Source organism: Arachis ipaensis, chromosome B2, assembly GCF_059453495.1.
Source record: "Arachis ipaensis isolate K30076 ecotype BB chromosome B2, ASM5945349v1, whole genome shotgun sequence".
Lineage (NCBI taxonomy): Eukaryota > Viridiplantae > Streptophyta > Magnoliopsida > Fabales > Fabaceae > Arachis > Arachis ipaensis.
This window is the reverse complement of record NC_142437.1, coordinates 86,395,234-86,413,385: the sequence shown is the minus strand read 5'-3', so window position 1 is coordinate 86,413,385 and position 18,152 is coordinate 86,395,234. Positions and strand designations below refer to the sequence as shown.

Sequence of the window (18,152 nt, the reverse complement as noted above, 5' to 3'; positions counted from 1 at the left end):
ATTATTCAAAGGAATTGGCCAAAGAAGATGAAATATCCTAGAAGTTTTCAAATCCCTTGCACCATTGAAAATACACTCTTTGAGAAAGAACTATGTGATCTAGGGTTAAGCATTAATCTGATGCCATTGTCCGTGATGAAGAAGCTATAAATCAAAGAAGTAAAACCAACAAGGATAACTCTACAAACGGTAGATAAATAAATGAAGTATGCACATAGAGTACTTGAGAATATCTTGGTCAAGGTGGGAACCTTTTTTCTCCCAACAAATTTTGTTATTCTTGATATGGAGAAAGATGAAAATGCCTCTATCATTCTAGTAAGACTATTCCTAGCCACTAGAAGAGCCCACATTGATGTCGAAAAGGGTGAACTCATGTTGAGGGTGCTTGATGAGCACATAGGTTTCCATGTTTTCAAGGGTGTGCAAGGTTCAAGTGAGAGAGAGAATTGCATAAGGATTGAATCAATTGATCCAAGTATTCAAAAAACCACTGCTAACATGCCTCTGAAAGTTCCAACTCCATGAAAGAAGGAGAGAAGAAGTAGCAGTGGTACAACCAATGAAAAACACAACCATCAAAGAAGAGAAAAGTGATAGGCCACCACCCCTAATCCTAACTATTAAGACTACTTCTCTAGGTACCAACAAGACCTCTCCTAAGGTTAAGCATGCATCACCAAGTAAGGAGAAAAGAAAGACTCTAAAAAAGACTAAATGGTGGAAAAATAAGAGAACCCCTACAAGAAATTTTGAACCAAGGTAAAGAGTGCTATAATTCCATCCACCATCATGGATATTTCCAGAAAAATCCAACACATGGTCAGGACCCTACACAGTAAACAAAATCCTTTCTCTTGAACACATTGTGCTCATAGATGAAGGCAAAGGATGCAAGTTCACAGTGAAAGGGGAGGAGTTAAAGCACCATGTCAATTTCCACCATAAACAAGAGCAACACATCAAGCTAGTGACATTAAAAGAATGCTTATTGGGAGACAACTCAATCATTGGTATCCTTTATCTTAGTATATTTTTTGTTTAATTTAGTTTATTTACATATGCTCATGCATCCATTACATTTATGAATAATCATGATCATTCAACATAATTTCACCACCCAAGTTTTTTCTTTGTTGCTTGAGGACAAGCAACTACTCTAAGTTTGGTGTTGGAGGCTACGTGGAACATAGCCTAGAAGAATAAAAGAAGATACAAGAGGGAGATAACTTTGTCTTTGATCTTTAATTCCTCATATCTTATATCTATTTTTAGTTTATAATCATGATTCTATTCCTCCTCACATCACCTTACTTTTTGAAATTACTTGTACCCAATATCCTTAAACGTGTAACAAATAGCTTTTGAATGGAAAAGTTGAAGAAAATTTTTTAATTTTGGGGCAAGTAAGATTAAAAAAAGTGGAAGTCTGCTAGTATGATTATATAGTGGGTTGCATGTTTGTAAAAACCTGCATGGGGAGCTCAAAGACAGGGGAATGAAGTTTAGAGAAATATTATGGACAACCTCAAAATCTATAGAGCCTTAAAATAGTAAGAAAAGACAAAAAGAAGAAAAAAAAAACAAAGAACAAGAGAAAGGCCCAAGGCTCTAAGCACCAATGACTTGGAAGGATAAAAAAAGAAATAAAACTCAAAAGAATTTTCTAGTTAAGTGCTTGTGGTATTGCTATGTCAAGGAGAGAGGTTTAAGCAAGTAAATCTGAGGGGTGCGCACCTGATACCTTGAACCAACTGGTTCAAGAGTGTCGATTGAAAACTCATCTTAAAAAGCTGTCTTGAGATGAACATTTAGAGTCAAAGCCAAGTGCAAATACCCCCAAAAAAATATGAAAAGAAAATAACTACCACAACAAGAAAGAAAAGGGAGAAGCTGTCTTCAAGGTGAAAATTTATAAAGAGACATCTATAATATAATCCGGATGGAAGTCCTAAGTCTTAAGACTTTCAATTGCAGGCCAAATGAGCACTGAAACCCCATAGATGATCACATCAATAAGAATTAATCCCATTGTTACTATCACTTCACTCACTGAAACTTCATGAAACAATTCTTCAACTCACTTGATAAGTGGATTTCCTATACGCTTTTTCATTTTATTTTCATATGGTTTTTAGTTAAATTTTATTAATTTTAGTATGTTTTTGTAAGTTTTAGTGAAAAATTCAATTTTTGATGCTACTTTCAGTTTTTGTGTTTTTCCTGTGATTTTAGGTGATATCTGGGAAAAATCAGCAAGGTTGGCAAAGTCTTGCTTAAAGCTGAAGAAAGGATAGCAGATGCTATCAAGTCCTGACCTCCATGCACTCCAACGAGTATATTTTGAGCTACAGTGGTCCTATTGATGCGCTTTCAATGGCGTAGGAAAGCTAACTTTCAGAAATTTCTAGCAATATATGATAGTCTATAGTTCTCTTCCAGATCATTGTCCATAACTGGCATTGAATGCCCACATCTGGAGTTCAACGCCCCAAAGGGAGCATGCCTAGCGTTGAACGCCCAAAGCTGGCGTTCAATGCCACTAAGGGACCAAGGGAGCACGAGTCCACCCCCCAACTGGCGTTCAACACCAGTTCTCCAAGTTGGATGCCAGGCTTAGTGATGAGCCGATATTTTATACGCTTTTTGGCATCATTTTCATATAGTTTTTATCATGTTTTGTTTAGTTTTTATTATATTTTCATAGGTTTTAGTGTTAAATTCACATTTTTAGATTCAACTTTGAGTTTGTGTATTTTTATGCAATTTCAGGTATTTTTCTGGATGAAATTGAGGAGCTGGAGCAAAAGTTAGCAAAAGTCTAATTCAGAGACAGAGAAAGCACTGCAGATGCTATCCAGATCTGACCTCCTTGCATTCAAAAGAGCTTTTCTAGGGCTACAGAAGTCCAAATAGAGCGTTCTCAACGGCTATAAAAGCTGACATCTAGAGATTTCCAGAAATGTATAATAGTCTATTCTTTGCTTCAGAATTGAAGGCCCAAAACTAGCGTTCAACGCCAGCCTCCTGCCCTATTCTGGCATCCAGCGCCCAAAGGAGAAGAGACCAGTGACCAACGCCCATAAAGGACCCCCTAGCCAGTGTTTAACACCCTAGAGGCCTCCTAGCACGTAGATCTCATCAAAGCTCATCCCTAACACTCACCAAGTGGGCCCCAGAAGTGGATTTTGGCACTAAAAGACTGTTTTACCCTTCTTATGTAATCCTTAGTCATTTGTCTTGTATTTATTTGAGAATTTTGACACTATTCAGATCTCTTAGACACTTTACACATTTTTCATATTGTATCTTCTATCAATATGAGTTTCTAAACCTCCTAGATTGAGGGGAGGAGCTCTGCTGAGTTTTATAGATCAATAAAAGTATTACTGTTTCTTTTCAATCCGTGTTTGATTCTCGATTCTAAGATGTATCTTCGTTCTTCATCATTAAGAATGCGTTGAATTGGAACAAGGTTATCTCATTCTACATGGGTTCAGAGTGCGTCTTTCATCGGACAATGATGAACCACTAGCTTGATTATACATCTCTTAGATGGCTAATCTACAACTTCCTTGGACACTTCTCGAAATATCAGTTCAGTCGAGGTATGGGGAGATTAGAGTTTTTTTGGTAGAGACTAGAATCCAAAGGTACAGCATCCTTTGATCCAGAAGATTCGACCTTGTCTATGGCATTTTGAGTAGGATCATTAAGGAGAATGGACTGCAGGAGCTTCACCCTCGATCAGAATAGATCCACACTAACCCTGGGGTTCAGATCTGGAGGAGCATTGGCGACCTCTCAACCGACGTTGATCACATACAGCCTGCCATAGAAGAAATCAGTCACAGTTGAAGAAGATAGTAAAACCAGAGTTATCCAGAAGAACAAAGCATCTCCAATCCTTAACCATCTTCTTATCACTGGTTATAGTCAAATATCGTAATTCCATCTTATTCCAATTTTATACACTTTAAATAATATATCTACTTCTTCTATCTGCCTGACTAAGATCTACAAGATAACCATAGCTTTCTTCAAACCACAATCCTCGTGGGATCGACCCTGACTCGCTCAGGTATTACTTGGATGACCCATTGCACTTGCTGGTTCAGTTGTACGAAGTGTGGGAATTCGTGCACCACTTAAGACGAGCACAAGACCAAAGTGGGCCCAAAGTGGATTTTCGCACTCTTTTGCTTAGTTTAGTTTATCTTTGTACTTTTTAATTTTAAATTAACATCTTTTAGGGTTAGCATCTCCTATATAAAGGGGAGATCACTTAGGTCTATCAATCAATCAGGAACGTGTATCATACTTTACATCTAAGTTTTTTCTGTAAATTATGAGCAACTAAACATCCTAGGTTAAGGTTAGGAGCTCTGCTGATTCCTATGGATTAATAATATTACTGTTTCTATTTCAATATATGTTTGATTCTCTTCAATGATGTATTGTCGTTCTTCATCCCAATGAGATTGGGTATGTCCCTTTCTCTACATGAGTTTTTTTACGAGTCTGATGCACAAAATCTTGTCTCTCAAGAAAATTTCCTTCGGCATGTATACCGAATTGTTGTCAAGTAAAAACTCACAAGAGTGAGGTCAAATCCCACAGAGATTAATGGATTAAGCAAGCAATAGTTGATTGATTATTCTAGTTAGACAAGCATAATTGAGATAGTAATCAACAGGAAATGTAAATTGCATAAAAGAAAAGAGAAGCTATAAAGTGCAAGAAAGTAAATAGCATGAAAAGTAAAGTGCTGGAAAATAAAAGAGCAAGAAAAGTAAAGTACGGGAAAGTAAAATACAAGAAAAAAAAGTACAAGAAAGTAAATAGCTAGAAGTAAAAGAAAAGAAAAGCATTGGGATAGAGAGATATTGAATTCTTCGGATCAAGTTCATCTTCATCTCTTCCTCAATCAATGCATTCATTGATCTCTTGGCAATCTTAGGTGATTGAATCCCAATTCCTTGGCAATCCAATCTCTCTAAGCTTGAACAATTGCCCAATTCCTTGATCTAATTGCTCATGGGAAGAGATGAAGTTTGGTTACTGATTATACCACACACTTTCATAGATCAAAGTATTGGTAGGATTACATGTCACTATATCCATCAAACCCCCAACCTAATCCGATGTGAAAAAGCATTTCTAGAATGATTTACTCATTCCTCTTCCAAGGTTCAAAGGAAATCCAAGTATGAGCAATTTCTCTTCCGAGATAATTGCTCAATAGGATAAAGATCGAAAGCTTTCAAGCAAATCAAGAGAAAAGAAAGAAGAAGAAGAATGAAAACTATTAATGATCCATTGAAAAACAATAGAGCTCTCTTTTCTAATGGAAAGAGTTAGTAATTCATAACTAAAATTATTTACAAAGTAAAAAAGAAATGGAGGAGAAGTATGGATGAGGGAGTCCGAAGACCCCTCTCTGCAGAATAAGTGCTCCTCTTTCTATGAAACTAAGGCCTTTGTCAAGGCTTTCCTAAATTATAAAATAAAATGAAATTAAAAGCAAATTACATTTAAATGAAAATTCCTATTCTAGATGCTTCTTGTGGCCTTCATTGGTTGAGAATTGTGGGCTTGCTTGCTTGAACTTTGAAGTGGACTTGAGAGATAAGTGAATCAAATTGAGGTCCAAGTCCTAGCGTTAGTGCTACCGTTAGCCACACTAACGCTACAAGTGTGGCTTTAGTGCTGAAGTTAGTGGCATTAACATTACACTTGCTACCCAATTGGTGTTTTTGGGCTTAAAGATGCCTATTGTTTGTGCTCCAATTTCATGCCCACTATAGACTATTATATATCATTGAAAGGTTCTGAATGTCATCTTTCTAACGCAACTGAAATCACCTCAATTGGTTCTCTGTAACTCAAGTTATGCTCCGTTGAAGGGGATAGGGTTGTTGGCATTGTCGCTGGCGTTAGTGGCACTAACGTGGCCACTAACGTCAACGTTAAGGGGGTTAATAATGCCAGGTTCTGAAGCTTAAACTTAATGTCCACCCCATACTATTATATATTGTTGAAAAGCTCTGAATGTCTACTTTCCATTTCTATTAGAAGCGCATCATTTGGATCTCTAAATCTCGAGTTACACTTCTTGGAAGGTGAAGAGGTCAGCTGGCCTTACTACAAGTTGATACCATGTTCATCTTTGCACTTTCGGGGCAGTTTTTCTCCCTGAAATTTAGTGTCCACCATGTAGTTCCATATATTCTTAGAAAGCTCTGAATTCCTACTTTCCAATGCCACTGGAATCATATCATTTGGATCTTTGTGGCTCAAGTTATTCTTGTTTGAAGAAGACATGGTCAGGCTGCCAGGTGAGATGTTGCCCCAGTTAGTGCCTACGTTAGTGGCACTAACGTGGCCACTAATGTAGGCCTTCCTTTCTTTGCTCAAGTTAGTGGTGTTAACATCACCACTAAATTCCCATGCTGCTTCATTCTCTATGTTAAGGGCTCACGTTAGTGGCATTAACGTGGCCATTAACGTGGGTCTTCCTTTGCCTTGCTCACGTTAATGGTGTTAACTTCACCATTAACGTCCCATCTTGCTCCCTTCTCCCATGTTAGTGGCATTAACTTTGCCACTAACTTGGCTTTTTCTCCTTTGGTCTATGTTAGTGCCCACGTGGGTCTTCCCTCTGCTTCTTCTTTTCTCTGCTTCACCTTTTAAGCTCCTTCCTTCTTTTATGCTTGTTTTGTGCTTTTTCCTTCCTTTTCCACCAATTTCTACAAATTCAAACCAAATCAAAGAATTAAAAGTAATATATGATTTAAGCACAAAAATACTCAATAATTAAGCATGATAAGTTAAAATTAAAGGTGACAAATCTTAGAAAAACAAGCCATGATGCCCTGGCATCACAACACCAAACTTAAATATTGCTTGTCCCCAAGCAAGAAGAGAATCATGCAATAAGGTTTAACAATCCGAGGTAAGAAGAATAGCAGTGTAATGTTCATGGTTAGCTAGTTTTCTATGCATGCAACAATCACAAAAGAAATTCAAATAATTGATGCTTCTATCTAGCTCACTTTATGAAATCTTTTCTTTCTATTTCTTCCTTGAAACACGCTTTTCATTTCTTTCTTGGCTTAGCTTTTTGGGTGCTTTGCACCATGAGTTAAAAGCAAAGCTACGACTCTAAATTCTTTGTTTTCAAGTATTACCACTTGATACATAAGCACCACAAGCATTTAATTAGAGGACTCTTTTAACTCATTTTATTTCTTTTCTTTTCTCTTTAATCATTGATGCTCAGAGCCTTGAGCTTTGAGGGAGTGCTTTGCACTTGAGCCTAGCCTTGACTCTAAGTGTTTTGTTTTCAAGCTTTTTGCTTGATACGTAAACACCACAAGTACTTAACCAATGAATTGTCATTGGTACTCAGAACCTTCAGCTTTCTCATTCTTTCCCTTTTTCTTTTCTTGCCTTAATTGCATTTGCTTCTTCAAGGTTTTTATGATTTCAAAAATTTCAGAAAAATGTCCTAGATAAAAACTTCAATTAAACAAATTCAAATGGAATTAAGCAACAATAGTCATGCTAGCTTCCCAATACTTCACTACAAGAAACATCGTTAAAATCGATGGCCAAATCGACAGCTAAACCGTCAATAATATTAAAATTTGACGGCAAAATGGACGGCGGAGGTGGTCGCTATTAAGCTTGTCAATTTTTCAAAATTCTAATAAAATTGACGGCTTGCCAAGCCGTCGATAATAATTTAATAAAATCGACAGCGTTTCTATCTATAATATGAGTTTGGAAATTTTAACTTATTAAAATCAACAACGTTGCTGTCGATATTATTATATAAAATCGATGCCATTTTCGTCGATATTTGAGTCAATAAAATTGACAACATTTTCATCTATAATATGCTTAATAAAATCGACGACGTTGCCGTCGATATTTGATTTAATAAAATCGACACAATTGCCGTCGATTTAATTATTTAGATACCGACAAATTCTGTGTCTATATTTTGTTTTTTTTGTCTATTTTAAACTTAAAAAGTGACAACTCTACCGTCGATTTTAATAGTTATATGTTTTAATTATTTTTTTCTATTTAAAAAATAGTAAACAATTAATGTAAATAAACTTTTAAATATAGAAATAAAATAGTAAATAATTAATACAAATAAACTTTTAATATTAGATAATAAATTTACAAACTTATCAAAATAATAAATAATCCTCTAATATAAAGAATCAAGAACAAATAAATAACTAAACTAAGACTTATATTCATTTAAATTGCAATCCACTAAGTACCACTAACTACATCAGTCAGTATCTGCTATTGCATCCAATGATGAACCATTACTATTGCAAAAGAATGATCAATGTAAAGACCCAAAACACTAAGTAGATATATTATCATGTATCGAACCAAATTTCAATCGGATGATGATAATGGATATCTAAAATTGAAGACAATGTTTTTGATGAATCGTGTAAGAATATATTGCAAACAACTTAAGCACCAATATTGTAGTCAATATTGCCCTTCATTGCCTTCTTTCTCATAACAATATTCTAGTGCTAATCAACAACTAAGCATGAAAGCACCCTAAACACTGCCAAATAACATTCAACTCCAAAAATATATTGATGGAGAAGTACAAAGAATCATGATGCAATAGCAACCAAGAAAGAGTGAGTACCATTCACGGTAACATTTCAGGCACATAGCATGGATGCAGTTAGGCAACACAATCTTACTATTCACTTCTATGCATATTCCACATTCTTCTTCTCTTTCAGTGTCTATATCAGAATGTTGTTGATGATCCTCATTGTCTCTTTTTCGATACCTCTCCATACAAATAACCTTCTGTTTCTTATCCTCTGAATCTGTAACCCCTTTTTGAAGTTGTAACAAAGACGGATAAATTACCACTGATCAATATAAAAACTCAACAAATTAGCTAAATTAACTGACACAAAGATGCAAAACAACTTATCATAGAACAAAATAGAGGAACAAATACCATAGAATTCTCTAATGCTAGCTTTCCTTTCATGAGTAGACATGGTAGTTGTTCCATCCACATATACCTGCACCATGAGAAATAATTTTTTAGCCTATCCCAATTTCTCAGCTCAATATGAAAAATCCCAATAACTAATCAATGTCTCTACCTTGTAAATTAGGATTCTTAACAAGCCAAATGCTCCAGAGAATCCGATGACGAAGGAACTGCTATCTCATCCATGCTTCCTTCTCTCCTCAACTGCTCCCCTGAGCACAGGCACAACATCATGTTCTTCAAACTCCTCTTCTTCCTCCTCCCTTGCCTATTTCCATTTCCCATGCTTTCTCAATTCACCCAATAACTTCCCATAAGCCACAACTGTTGAACCACTGTCACATATCAAATTCAAATGAAATTACAAAATCATCATCGAAAATAACAAAAAACTGTTTCCATTTCCTACTCAATTAAACATTTAAACTAAATTAGTTTTCCAAAAAAAAAAAAAAACAAAACCAGAAATCTGGAAATCATATCAAAATCACACCATCCGAAATTGAAAAGTGATAAGAATCAAACGAATATAGAAAGATAGTTATACTCACAACTGAAGTAAGTTCTTCAATAGAGATATACTCAATGGAATCGGTCCTTCTAGTCCACTTCCATGCATTTCTCTTAATTAATTTACATTGATAAGAATATAGAATTAGAACAATACAAATATTTAATATTGTGAATATATTAGCAAGGAAAGGAATTAGAATCTCATAGTCTTTGGAGAAATTTCCAGTTCTTTATGAAATCAGGTATGGTTCCTGTAAAGTTGTTACTACTTATCCTACTGCATTGTTACAAAACAATGGCAAACATCAGTATGACAGTATCATTAGAATTTGAGTTCTGATGAGAAGAAACAACAGAAAAGCTCACAAGTCGGTTAAATTTTGCAGCCCAGCAAGTGCCGATGGTAAGTTCCCGGTCAACTGATTTGATGACAGTACCCTTCAATGGTAATATTTCAGAAACATATTTTAAGAAATAATTAAAATCAAGACAAATCATATCATTAAAAAGTACAAATGGAACAAAGGTCTTACAAGGTCTGCAAGTTGATCAGCTTCCCAAGTTCAGGTGGAACAACTGCAGAAAAATTGTTTGCTTCCAGCATCCTAATTAATGTTTCAAAACTACCATTTCAGTGTATATTGAAAAAGGCACACTATATGAATGAATAGACTTAAAAGCTCAAAACATACAGGTATGTGAGAGTAGTAATATTTCCTAGATGTTTTGGAATTTCCCCTGACAAGTGATTCACAAGAAGAGAGCTGCATCATGTTATATGAAATATGTAATCAAATATAAGAATAATATAATGACAAATTTTGTTCAGAGATTCAGTAGTTCAAAGTGACTCACATGGAAGTTAAATTCATTGAAGCCAATTCCTTTGGAATTGTGCCATTTAAACAATTGTATCTAAAATCTCTGTTGATAGAAGGAAAACTATCAGTAAAAAAATGAAAATAAAGAAGCATAGAACATTTAGAAAGAATATAAAAGGAACAAAGCAAAGAAGTTAAGATGCTCATACATCACTTGAAGAAAAGGTAGCTTGACCAGTTGAGGTGGGAGTGCTCCAGGTAGACTAAGGCGCTTAAGGGTTCTAAAGCATAGAGACAATGCTCAGTGTTCAGACTGAGGATGCATAAAATGCTGATAAGATTTTTGTAGAAAATGTAGCCAAGCACACATAAAAACTTAAGCCACATTTGATAACAGTCTCAGGATAGAAATACAAAGAAACCAGAAACACAAACTTGTTCAGAGAAGAAACACATAAAATGTCTCTGTCTTGGATAAAATCTACCAATTTTCTATCCACCAAAAAACCAGGCACAATAGAAGCACAACTCTACATTTCCATCCTGAGACACCAAATACAGCTTCGTCATGAAACTGAAGCAAAACCGATGCAAAAATAATAAATTCGCTAAACAATCAAATAGGAACCTCGTACATGACTTCGGAGGTGAATTGAATTGAATTGAGCTCTCAACTCAGGAACCGATGGAGAAGTCGGAAACACAAAAGAAGAAAAAGAAAATTTGAAACTGAAATAAAGAAAGAATAAAAGAGAGCTATGATTAGAGCAAAGTAAGAAGTAACCTTTTGGTATTTGAGAAAAAGAAAAGTAGAGGGAAAGATCAGAAGGGAGATGAACGGTAATGGCGATTGCTGAAATTCCAACAATGCATCCATCAATTGAGAGAGAGCGGAGAAGGACCAAAGTAGGAGGAGCGAGGGCGGCAATAGAGAGAAGGAGCGACGGCGGCACAGTAGCAGCAGAGTGATAGGCGGCACGAGCAAGAGGAGCGATAGCGGCACGGCAACAATAGAGCGCGATGGCGGCGCGAGCAAACAGAGTGACGGTGGCGCAATCGTGACGCCAGCAGCAGAGATGTGGGTTGGTAAATTTGGGGTAAAATGAGGGTTGGTGAGTGATAAACTCCAATTTTGTGGTTTATCTTGCGCTTAATTTGGGGGATTTTATCACCTTTTTCCACATTTATTCAATGAAATAGTATGGTTTTGCAATTCCCCCTTGATTTGTGCTGAAATGTGAAAACATGTTTTTTAGGCCTTAAAATAGCTAAATTCAATTCACTTTAATTCCATTCGATGCCTTGATGTGTTTGTTGAGTGATTTCAGGTTCATAAGGCAAGTATTGGATGGAAGAAGTGAGGAGAGAAGCATGCAAAGTGGGAGAACTCATGAAGAAATGAAGGAACCGCAAAGCTGTCAAGTCTGACCTCTTCGCACTCAATCGACCATAACTTGAGCTACAGAGGTTCAAATGAGGCGGTTCTAGTTGCGTTGGAAAGCTAACATCTGGGGCTTCGAAATGATATCAAATTTCTCATAGTTGCTTCGCGTTTATGGGCGCGTACACGCACTGTACACGTGATGCGGGAAAAACTTGTCTCTCAACAAATCTCCCTTCGGCAAGTGTACCGAATTTGTCGTCAAGTAAAAACTCACAATAGAGTGAGGTCGAATCCCACAGGGATTGATTGATCAAGCAACTTTAATTAGAAGAATGTTCTAGTTGAGCGAATCCAGAATTTGGGTTGAGAGTTGCAGAAAATAAAATGGTGGGAATGTAAATAACAGAAAAGTAAATGCTAGAATTAAAGGACTGGAAGTAAATGACTGAAAATAAATTGCAGAATTTGTAAATGGGAATGGGAGATTTGCTCATAAAAGTAAATGACAGAAATTAAAGAGAATGGGTAAGATCAGAGATGGGGAGTTCATTGGGCTTATCGATGTTGCAATTCTCCGGATCAAGTTCATTTTCATCTCTTCCTCAATTAATGCACTCATTGATCTCCTTGGCAATCTTAAGTGATTGAATTATAATTTCTTGCAAATCAATCTATCAAATCTTGATCAATAGCCAATTCCTTGGTCAATTTCTCATGAGAAGAGATGAAGTATGGTCACTGATTATACCACATGCATTTCCCAAATCAAGTATTGAGAGGGTTATAGTCACATACCCATCCAAACCCAATTTGGTCCAGCATGAGAAAGTAATTCTAGCTTGATCTCTTCATTCCTCTTTCAAGGTTCAAAAGAGATCCAAGTTTGAATAGCTTCTCTTCCAAGATAACTACTCAATTGGATGAAGATCGAAAGCTTTCAAGTAAAATCAAGAGAAAAGATAGAAGAAGAATAATGAAAATTAGTATTGATCCAACAAATTACAACAGAGCTCCCTAACCCAATGAAAGGGGTTTAGTTGTTCATAGCTCTAGAAAATGAAAATAAAGATGGAGAATACATCATAGAACTAGAAATTACAGAGAAAGTAAAATACAGAGAGTAGTTCTCTTTTCCAGCCTCCAGAACTCCTTAACAATTCAAAGCTACTCCTATATATACTACTCTTCTCAGCTTCTAGTTTGCTCTTCAAGTCTTGGGCCTTTGGATCTTGAGTTTGAAGTAGTTCTTTTCTTCATTTGGGCTTCGCTTTACTTGCAGAGAGAAAGTGCTAAGTGGGCAGAGACTTTAGCTCAGGGCGTTCGGGGTGTTAACATTTAGTGAAAGTATAAGTTCGAGAACGTTAGTGACACTTAACATTTTCACTAACGTTCCAATGTACCCCTTTGCCTCACGTTAGAGCCCACGTTAACTAGGTTAACGTGGCTTCTAACGTGGCCTTGCCAACCTTTGAGAACGTTAGTGACACTCAACATTGTCACTAACGTTCCAATGTGCCCCTAGATCTCACGTTAGAGTCCACGTTTACTAGGTTAACGTGGCTTCTAACGTGGCCATTCTTAGCCATCCCAACGTTAGTGACAATGTTGACTGTAACTAACGTTGGCTCATCATTCATTCCTCATCGTTAGCTTCCACGTTAACTAAGTTAACGTAGAAGTTAACGTGGCTCCTTGGGGTTGTGTGGTTGCTTCCAACGTTAGTGACGATGTTGAATGTCACTAACGTTGTCGACAACTCTCACTTCTTATGTTAGCTCCCACGTTAACCAAGTTAACGTGGAAGTTAACTGATGAGCGGATAATTTATACGCTTTTTGGCATTGTTTTTAAAATGTTTTTAGTAGAATCTAGTTACTTTTAGGGATGTTTTCATTAGTTTTTATGTTAAATTCACATTTCTGGACTTTACTATGAGTTTGTGTGTTTTTCTATGATTTCAGGTATTTTCTGGCTGAAATTGAGGGACTTGAGCAGAAATCAGATTCAGAAGTTGAAGAAGGACTGCTGATGCTGTTGGATTCTGACCTCCCTGCACTCAAAATGGATTTTCTGGAGCTACAGAACTTGAAATGGCGCGCTTCCAATTGCGTTGGAAAGTAGACATCCAGGGCTTTCCAGCAATATATAATAGTCCATACTTTGGCCAAGAATAGACGACGTAAACTGGCGTTCAACGCCAGCTTTCTACCCAAATCTGGCGTCCAGCGCCAGAAAAGGAGCCAAAACCAGAGTTGAACGCCCAAACTGGCACAAAAGCTGGCGTTCAACTCCACAAATGGCCTCTGCACATGCAACACTCAAGCTCAGCCCAGACACACACCAAGTGGGCCCAGGAAGTGGATTTATGCATCAATTACTTACTCATGTAATCCCTAATGACTAGTTTATTATAAATAGGACCTTTTACTAGTCTTTTTGACCATCTTTGGTCTCAGTTTTAATCCATTATTCATCTTAGGAGACTATTGATCATGTTTTAGGGGGCTGGCCATCTCGGCCATGCCTGGACCTTCACTTATGTATTTTTAACGGTAGAGTTTCTACACTCCATAGATTAAGGTGTGGAGCTTTGCTGTTCCTCAAAGATTAATGCAAAGTACTACTGTTTTCTATTCAATTCTTCTTATTTCGCTTCTAAGATATCCATTCGCACCCAAGAACGTGATGAAGGTGATGATTATGTGTGACGCTCATCACCATTCTCCCCTATGAACACGTGCTTGACAAACACTTCCGTTCTACATGAAATAAGCTAGAATGAATATCTCTTAGATCTCCTAACCAGAATCTTCGTGGCGTAAGCTAGAATGATGGCGGCATTCAAGAGAATCCGGAAAGTCTAAACCTTGTCTGTGGTATTCCGAGTAGGATTCAATGATTGAATGACTGTGACGAGCTTCAAACTCGCGAGTGCTGGGCGTTAGTGACAGACGCAAAAGGAGGGTGAATCCTATTCCAGCATGATCGAGAACCGACAGATGATTAGCCGTGCTGTGATAGAGCATGTGAGCATATTTTTCACTGAGAGGAGGGGATGTAGCCACTGACAACGGTGATGCCCTTGCATAAAGCCAGCCATGGAAAGGAGTAAGACTGATTGGATGAAGATAGCAGGAAAGCAGAGGTTCAGAGGAACGAAAGCATCTCCATTCGCTTATCTGAAATTCTCACCGATGAATTACATAAGTATTTCTATCCCTATTTTATTATATTATTTTCGAAAACTCCATAACCATTTGATATCCGCCTGACTGAGATTTACAAGGTGACCATAGCTTGCTTCATACCGACAATCTCCGTGGGATTCGACCCTTACTCACGTAAGGTATTACTTGGACGACCCAGTGCACTTGCTGGTTAGTTATGCGAAGTTGTGAAGATATGTTTAGACCATGGTCCTGTGTATCCGTTTTTGGTGCCATTGCCAGGGAATCAATTTCGAACAACAATTCACAACCTGAGTAGCAATTTCGTATACCAAGTTTTTGGCGCCGTTGCCGGGGATTGTTTGAGTTTGGACAACTGACGGTTCATCTTGTTGCTCAGATTAGGTAATTTTCTTTTTATTTTATTTTCAAAAATTTTTCAAAAATATTTCTAAAAATTTCTCATCTGTTTTCGAAAAAATATAAAAAATGTTTTCAAAAATTTATTCAAAATTTTTAAGAATTAATTCTAGTGTTTCATGAAGCATGTGAAGCCTGGCTGGCTATAAAGCCATGTCTAATTCTTTTGGACTGAGGCTTCCAAACCATCAACATAGAGGCAAGTTACTTCGATAAGTAATGAGCAGTATATTCTCTTATGTTGCATGCTGAAGCTTGGCTGGCCATTGGCCATGTCTAGTGTTTTGGACCGAAGCTTTCATTGAAAGCTTGGCTGGCTAGTAAGCCACGTCTAATTCCTGGACTGAAGCTTTAGACTAAGAATGCAAGATTCCTGGAATTCATATTAAAAATTTTAGAATCCTTATTTTTCTTTTTCAAAATAATTTTTCGAAAAATATAAAATAAAAATCCAAAAAAATTTAGAAAATCACAAAAATAAAAAATATTTCATGTTTCTTGTTTGAGTCTTGAGTCATGTTATAAGTTTGGTGTCAATTGCATATGCATCTTGCATTTATTCGAAAATATCATGCATTCATAGTGTTCTTCATGATCTTCAAGTTGTTCTTGGTAAGTCTTCTTGTTTGATCTTGATGATTTTTTGTTTTGTGTCTTTTCATGTTTATCATATGCATTCTTGAATTCTTAGAGTCTAAACATGAAAGATTTCTAAGTTTGGTGTCTTACATGTTTTCTTTGCATAAAAAATTTTTCAAAAATGTGTTCTTGATGTTCATCATAATCTTCATAGTGTTCTTGGTGTTCATCTTGACATTCATAGCATTCTTGCACGCATTCATTGTTTTGATCTAAAAATTTCATGCATTGCATTTTTTTAGTGTTTTTCTCTTGCATCATAAAAATTCAAAAATCAAAAAAATATCTTTCCCTTTTTCTCTCATCAAATTCGAAAATTTGAATTGACTTTTTCAAAAATTTTTAAAATCAAGTTGTTTCGCATGAGTCAAATCAAATTTTCAATTTGAAAATCTTATCTTTTTCAAAATCTTTTTCAAAAATCAAATCTTTTTCAAAATTCTTAGTTATTTTCAAAAATTTCAAAAAAAATATTTTTCAAAAAAATCTTTTTCTTATTTTTATACCAAATTTTCGAAAATAACATAAACAATTAATGTTTTGATTCAAAAATTTCAAGTTTGTTACTTACTTGTTAAGAAAGATTCAAACTTTAAGTTCTAGAATCATATTTTGTGATTTCTTGTGAATCAAGTCATTAATTGTGATTTTAAAAATCAAATCTTTTTCAAAACTAATTTCTATCATATCTTTTCAAAAATATCTTCTTACCTTTTTCAAAAATTTGATTTCAAAATATCTTCTCTAACTTCCTAACTTCTTATCTTTTCAAAAATTGGTTTTCAAAATTTGTTTCAACTAACTAACTAACTTTTTGTTTGTTTCTTAACTTTTTCAAAACAACCTAACTAACTCTCTCTCTCTAATTTTCGAAAATATCTTCTCCCTTTTTCAAAATTTCTTTTAATTTATTAATTATTTTAATTTTTAATTTTTAAATCTTAATTTTCGAAAATTACTAACATTTTTCAAAAACTATTTTCAAAAATCACTAAATTATCCCTCCCCCATCTTATTCTATTTATTCATTCATATCCTAACATCTCATCTCACATCTCTGCCATCCTCACAGTTGTGTTTCTTCCATTATATTACATTCTTTATCTCCCCCTCTTCTTCTACTCACACAGGGATCCCTATACTGTGGTATAAAGGATCTCTATTATTATTATTATTTTTCTGTGCCTTCTTCTTTGTCATATGAGCAGGAGTAAGGATAAGAACATTCTTGTGGAAGCAGATCCAGAACCTGAAAGGACTCTAAAAAGGAAATTAAGAGAAGCTAAAATATAACAATCCAGAGATAACCTTTCAGAAATTTTCGAACAGGAAGAGGAGATGGCAGCCGAAAATAATAATAATGAAAGGAGGATGCTTGGTGACTTTACTGCACCTAATTCCAATTTACATGGAAGAAGCATCTCCATTCCTGCCATTGGAGCAAACAACTTTGAGCTGAAACCTCAATTAGTTTCTCTGATGCAGCAGAACTGCAAGTTTCATGGACTTCCATCTGAAGATCCTTTTCAGTTCTTAACTGAATTCTTGCAGATATGTGATACTGTTAAGACTAATGGAGTAGATCCTGAAGTCTACAGGCTCATACTTTTCCCTTTTGCTGTAAGAGACAGAGCTAGATTATGGTTGGATTCTCAACCCAAAGACAGCCTGAACTCTTGGGATAAGCTGGTCACGGCTTTCTTAGCCAAGTACTTTCCTCCTCAAATGCTGAGCAAGCTTAGAGCTGATGTTCAAACCTTCAGACAAAAAGAAGGTGAATCCCTCTATGAAGCTTGGGAAAGATACAAACAGTTGACCAAAAAGTGTCCTTCTGACATGCTTTCAGAATGGACCATCCTGGATATATTCTATGATGGTTTATCTGAGCTATCAAGGATGTCACTGGACACTTCTGCAGGTGGATCCATTCACCTAAAGAAAACGCCTGCAGAAGCTCAAGAACTCATTGACATGGTTGCTAATAACCAGTTCATGTACACTTCTGAAAGGAATCCTGTGAGTAATGGGACGCCTATGAAGAAGGGAGTTCTTGAAGTTGATACTCTGAATGCCATATTGGCTCAGAATAAAATATTGACTCAGCAAGTCAATATGATTTCTCAGAGTCTGAATGGAATGCAAGCTGCATC

General features: G+C 36.1%; 2 protein-coding genes and 1 non-coding gene across 3 annotated transcripts; all 3 read right to left on the bottom strand.

Annotated features, from left to right (window-relative positions):
- Nucleotides 1-8,311: 8,311 nt before the first annotated feature.
- On the bottom strand, nucleotides 8,312-9,292 carry LOC110269240 (E3 ubiquitin-protein ligase AIRP2-like). The gene is made up of 4 exons (XM_088505937.1): nucleotides 9,197-9,292; nucleotides 9,020-9,086; nucleotides 8,693-8,927; nucleotides 8,312-8,351 (listed from the first exon to the last, which is right to left on the bottom strand). Exons 1-4 carry the CDS (start codon nucleotides 9,290-9,292, stop codon nucleotides 8,312-8,314), a joined length of 438 nt encoding a protein of 145 aa, XP_088362063.1.
- Nucleotides 9,293-9,326: 34 nt separating this feature from the next.
- LOC107628372 (uncharacterized) lies at nucleotides 9,327-10,962 on the bottom strand. The gene is made up of 9 exons (XM_088505936.1): nucleotides 10,952-10,962; nucleotides 10,602-10,673; nucleotides 10,427-10,495; nucleotides 10,264-10,335; nucleotides 10,105-10,176; nucleotides 9,938-10,009; nucleotides 9,777-9,848; nucleotides 9,610-9,681; nucleotides 9,327-9,393 (listed from the first exon to the last, which is right to left on the bottom strand). The coding sequence occupies exons 1-9, from the start codon at nucleotides 10,960-10,962 to the stop codon at nucleotides 9,327-9,329; spliced, it is 579 nt and encodes a 192-aa protein (XP_088362062.1).
- A 6,774-nt stretch (nucleotides 10,963-17,736) lies between these two features.
- LOC148574706 (small nucleolar RNA R71) lies at nucleotides 17,737-17,844 on the bottom strand. The gene has a single exon (XR_015905963.1). It is a non-coding gene; the product is annotated as a small nucleolar RNA R71 (small nucleolar RNA).
- Between the last annotated feature and the right edge of the window lie 308 nt (nucleotides 17,845-18,152).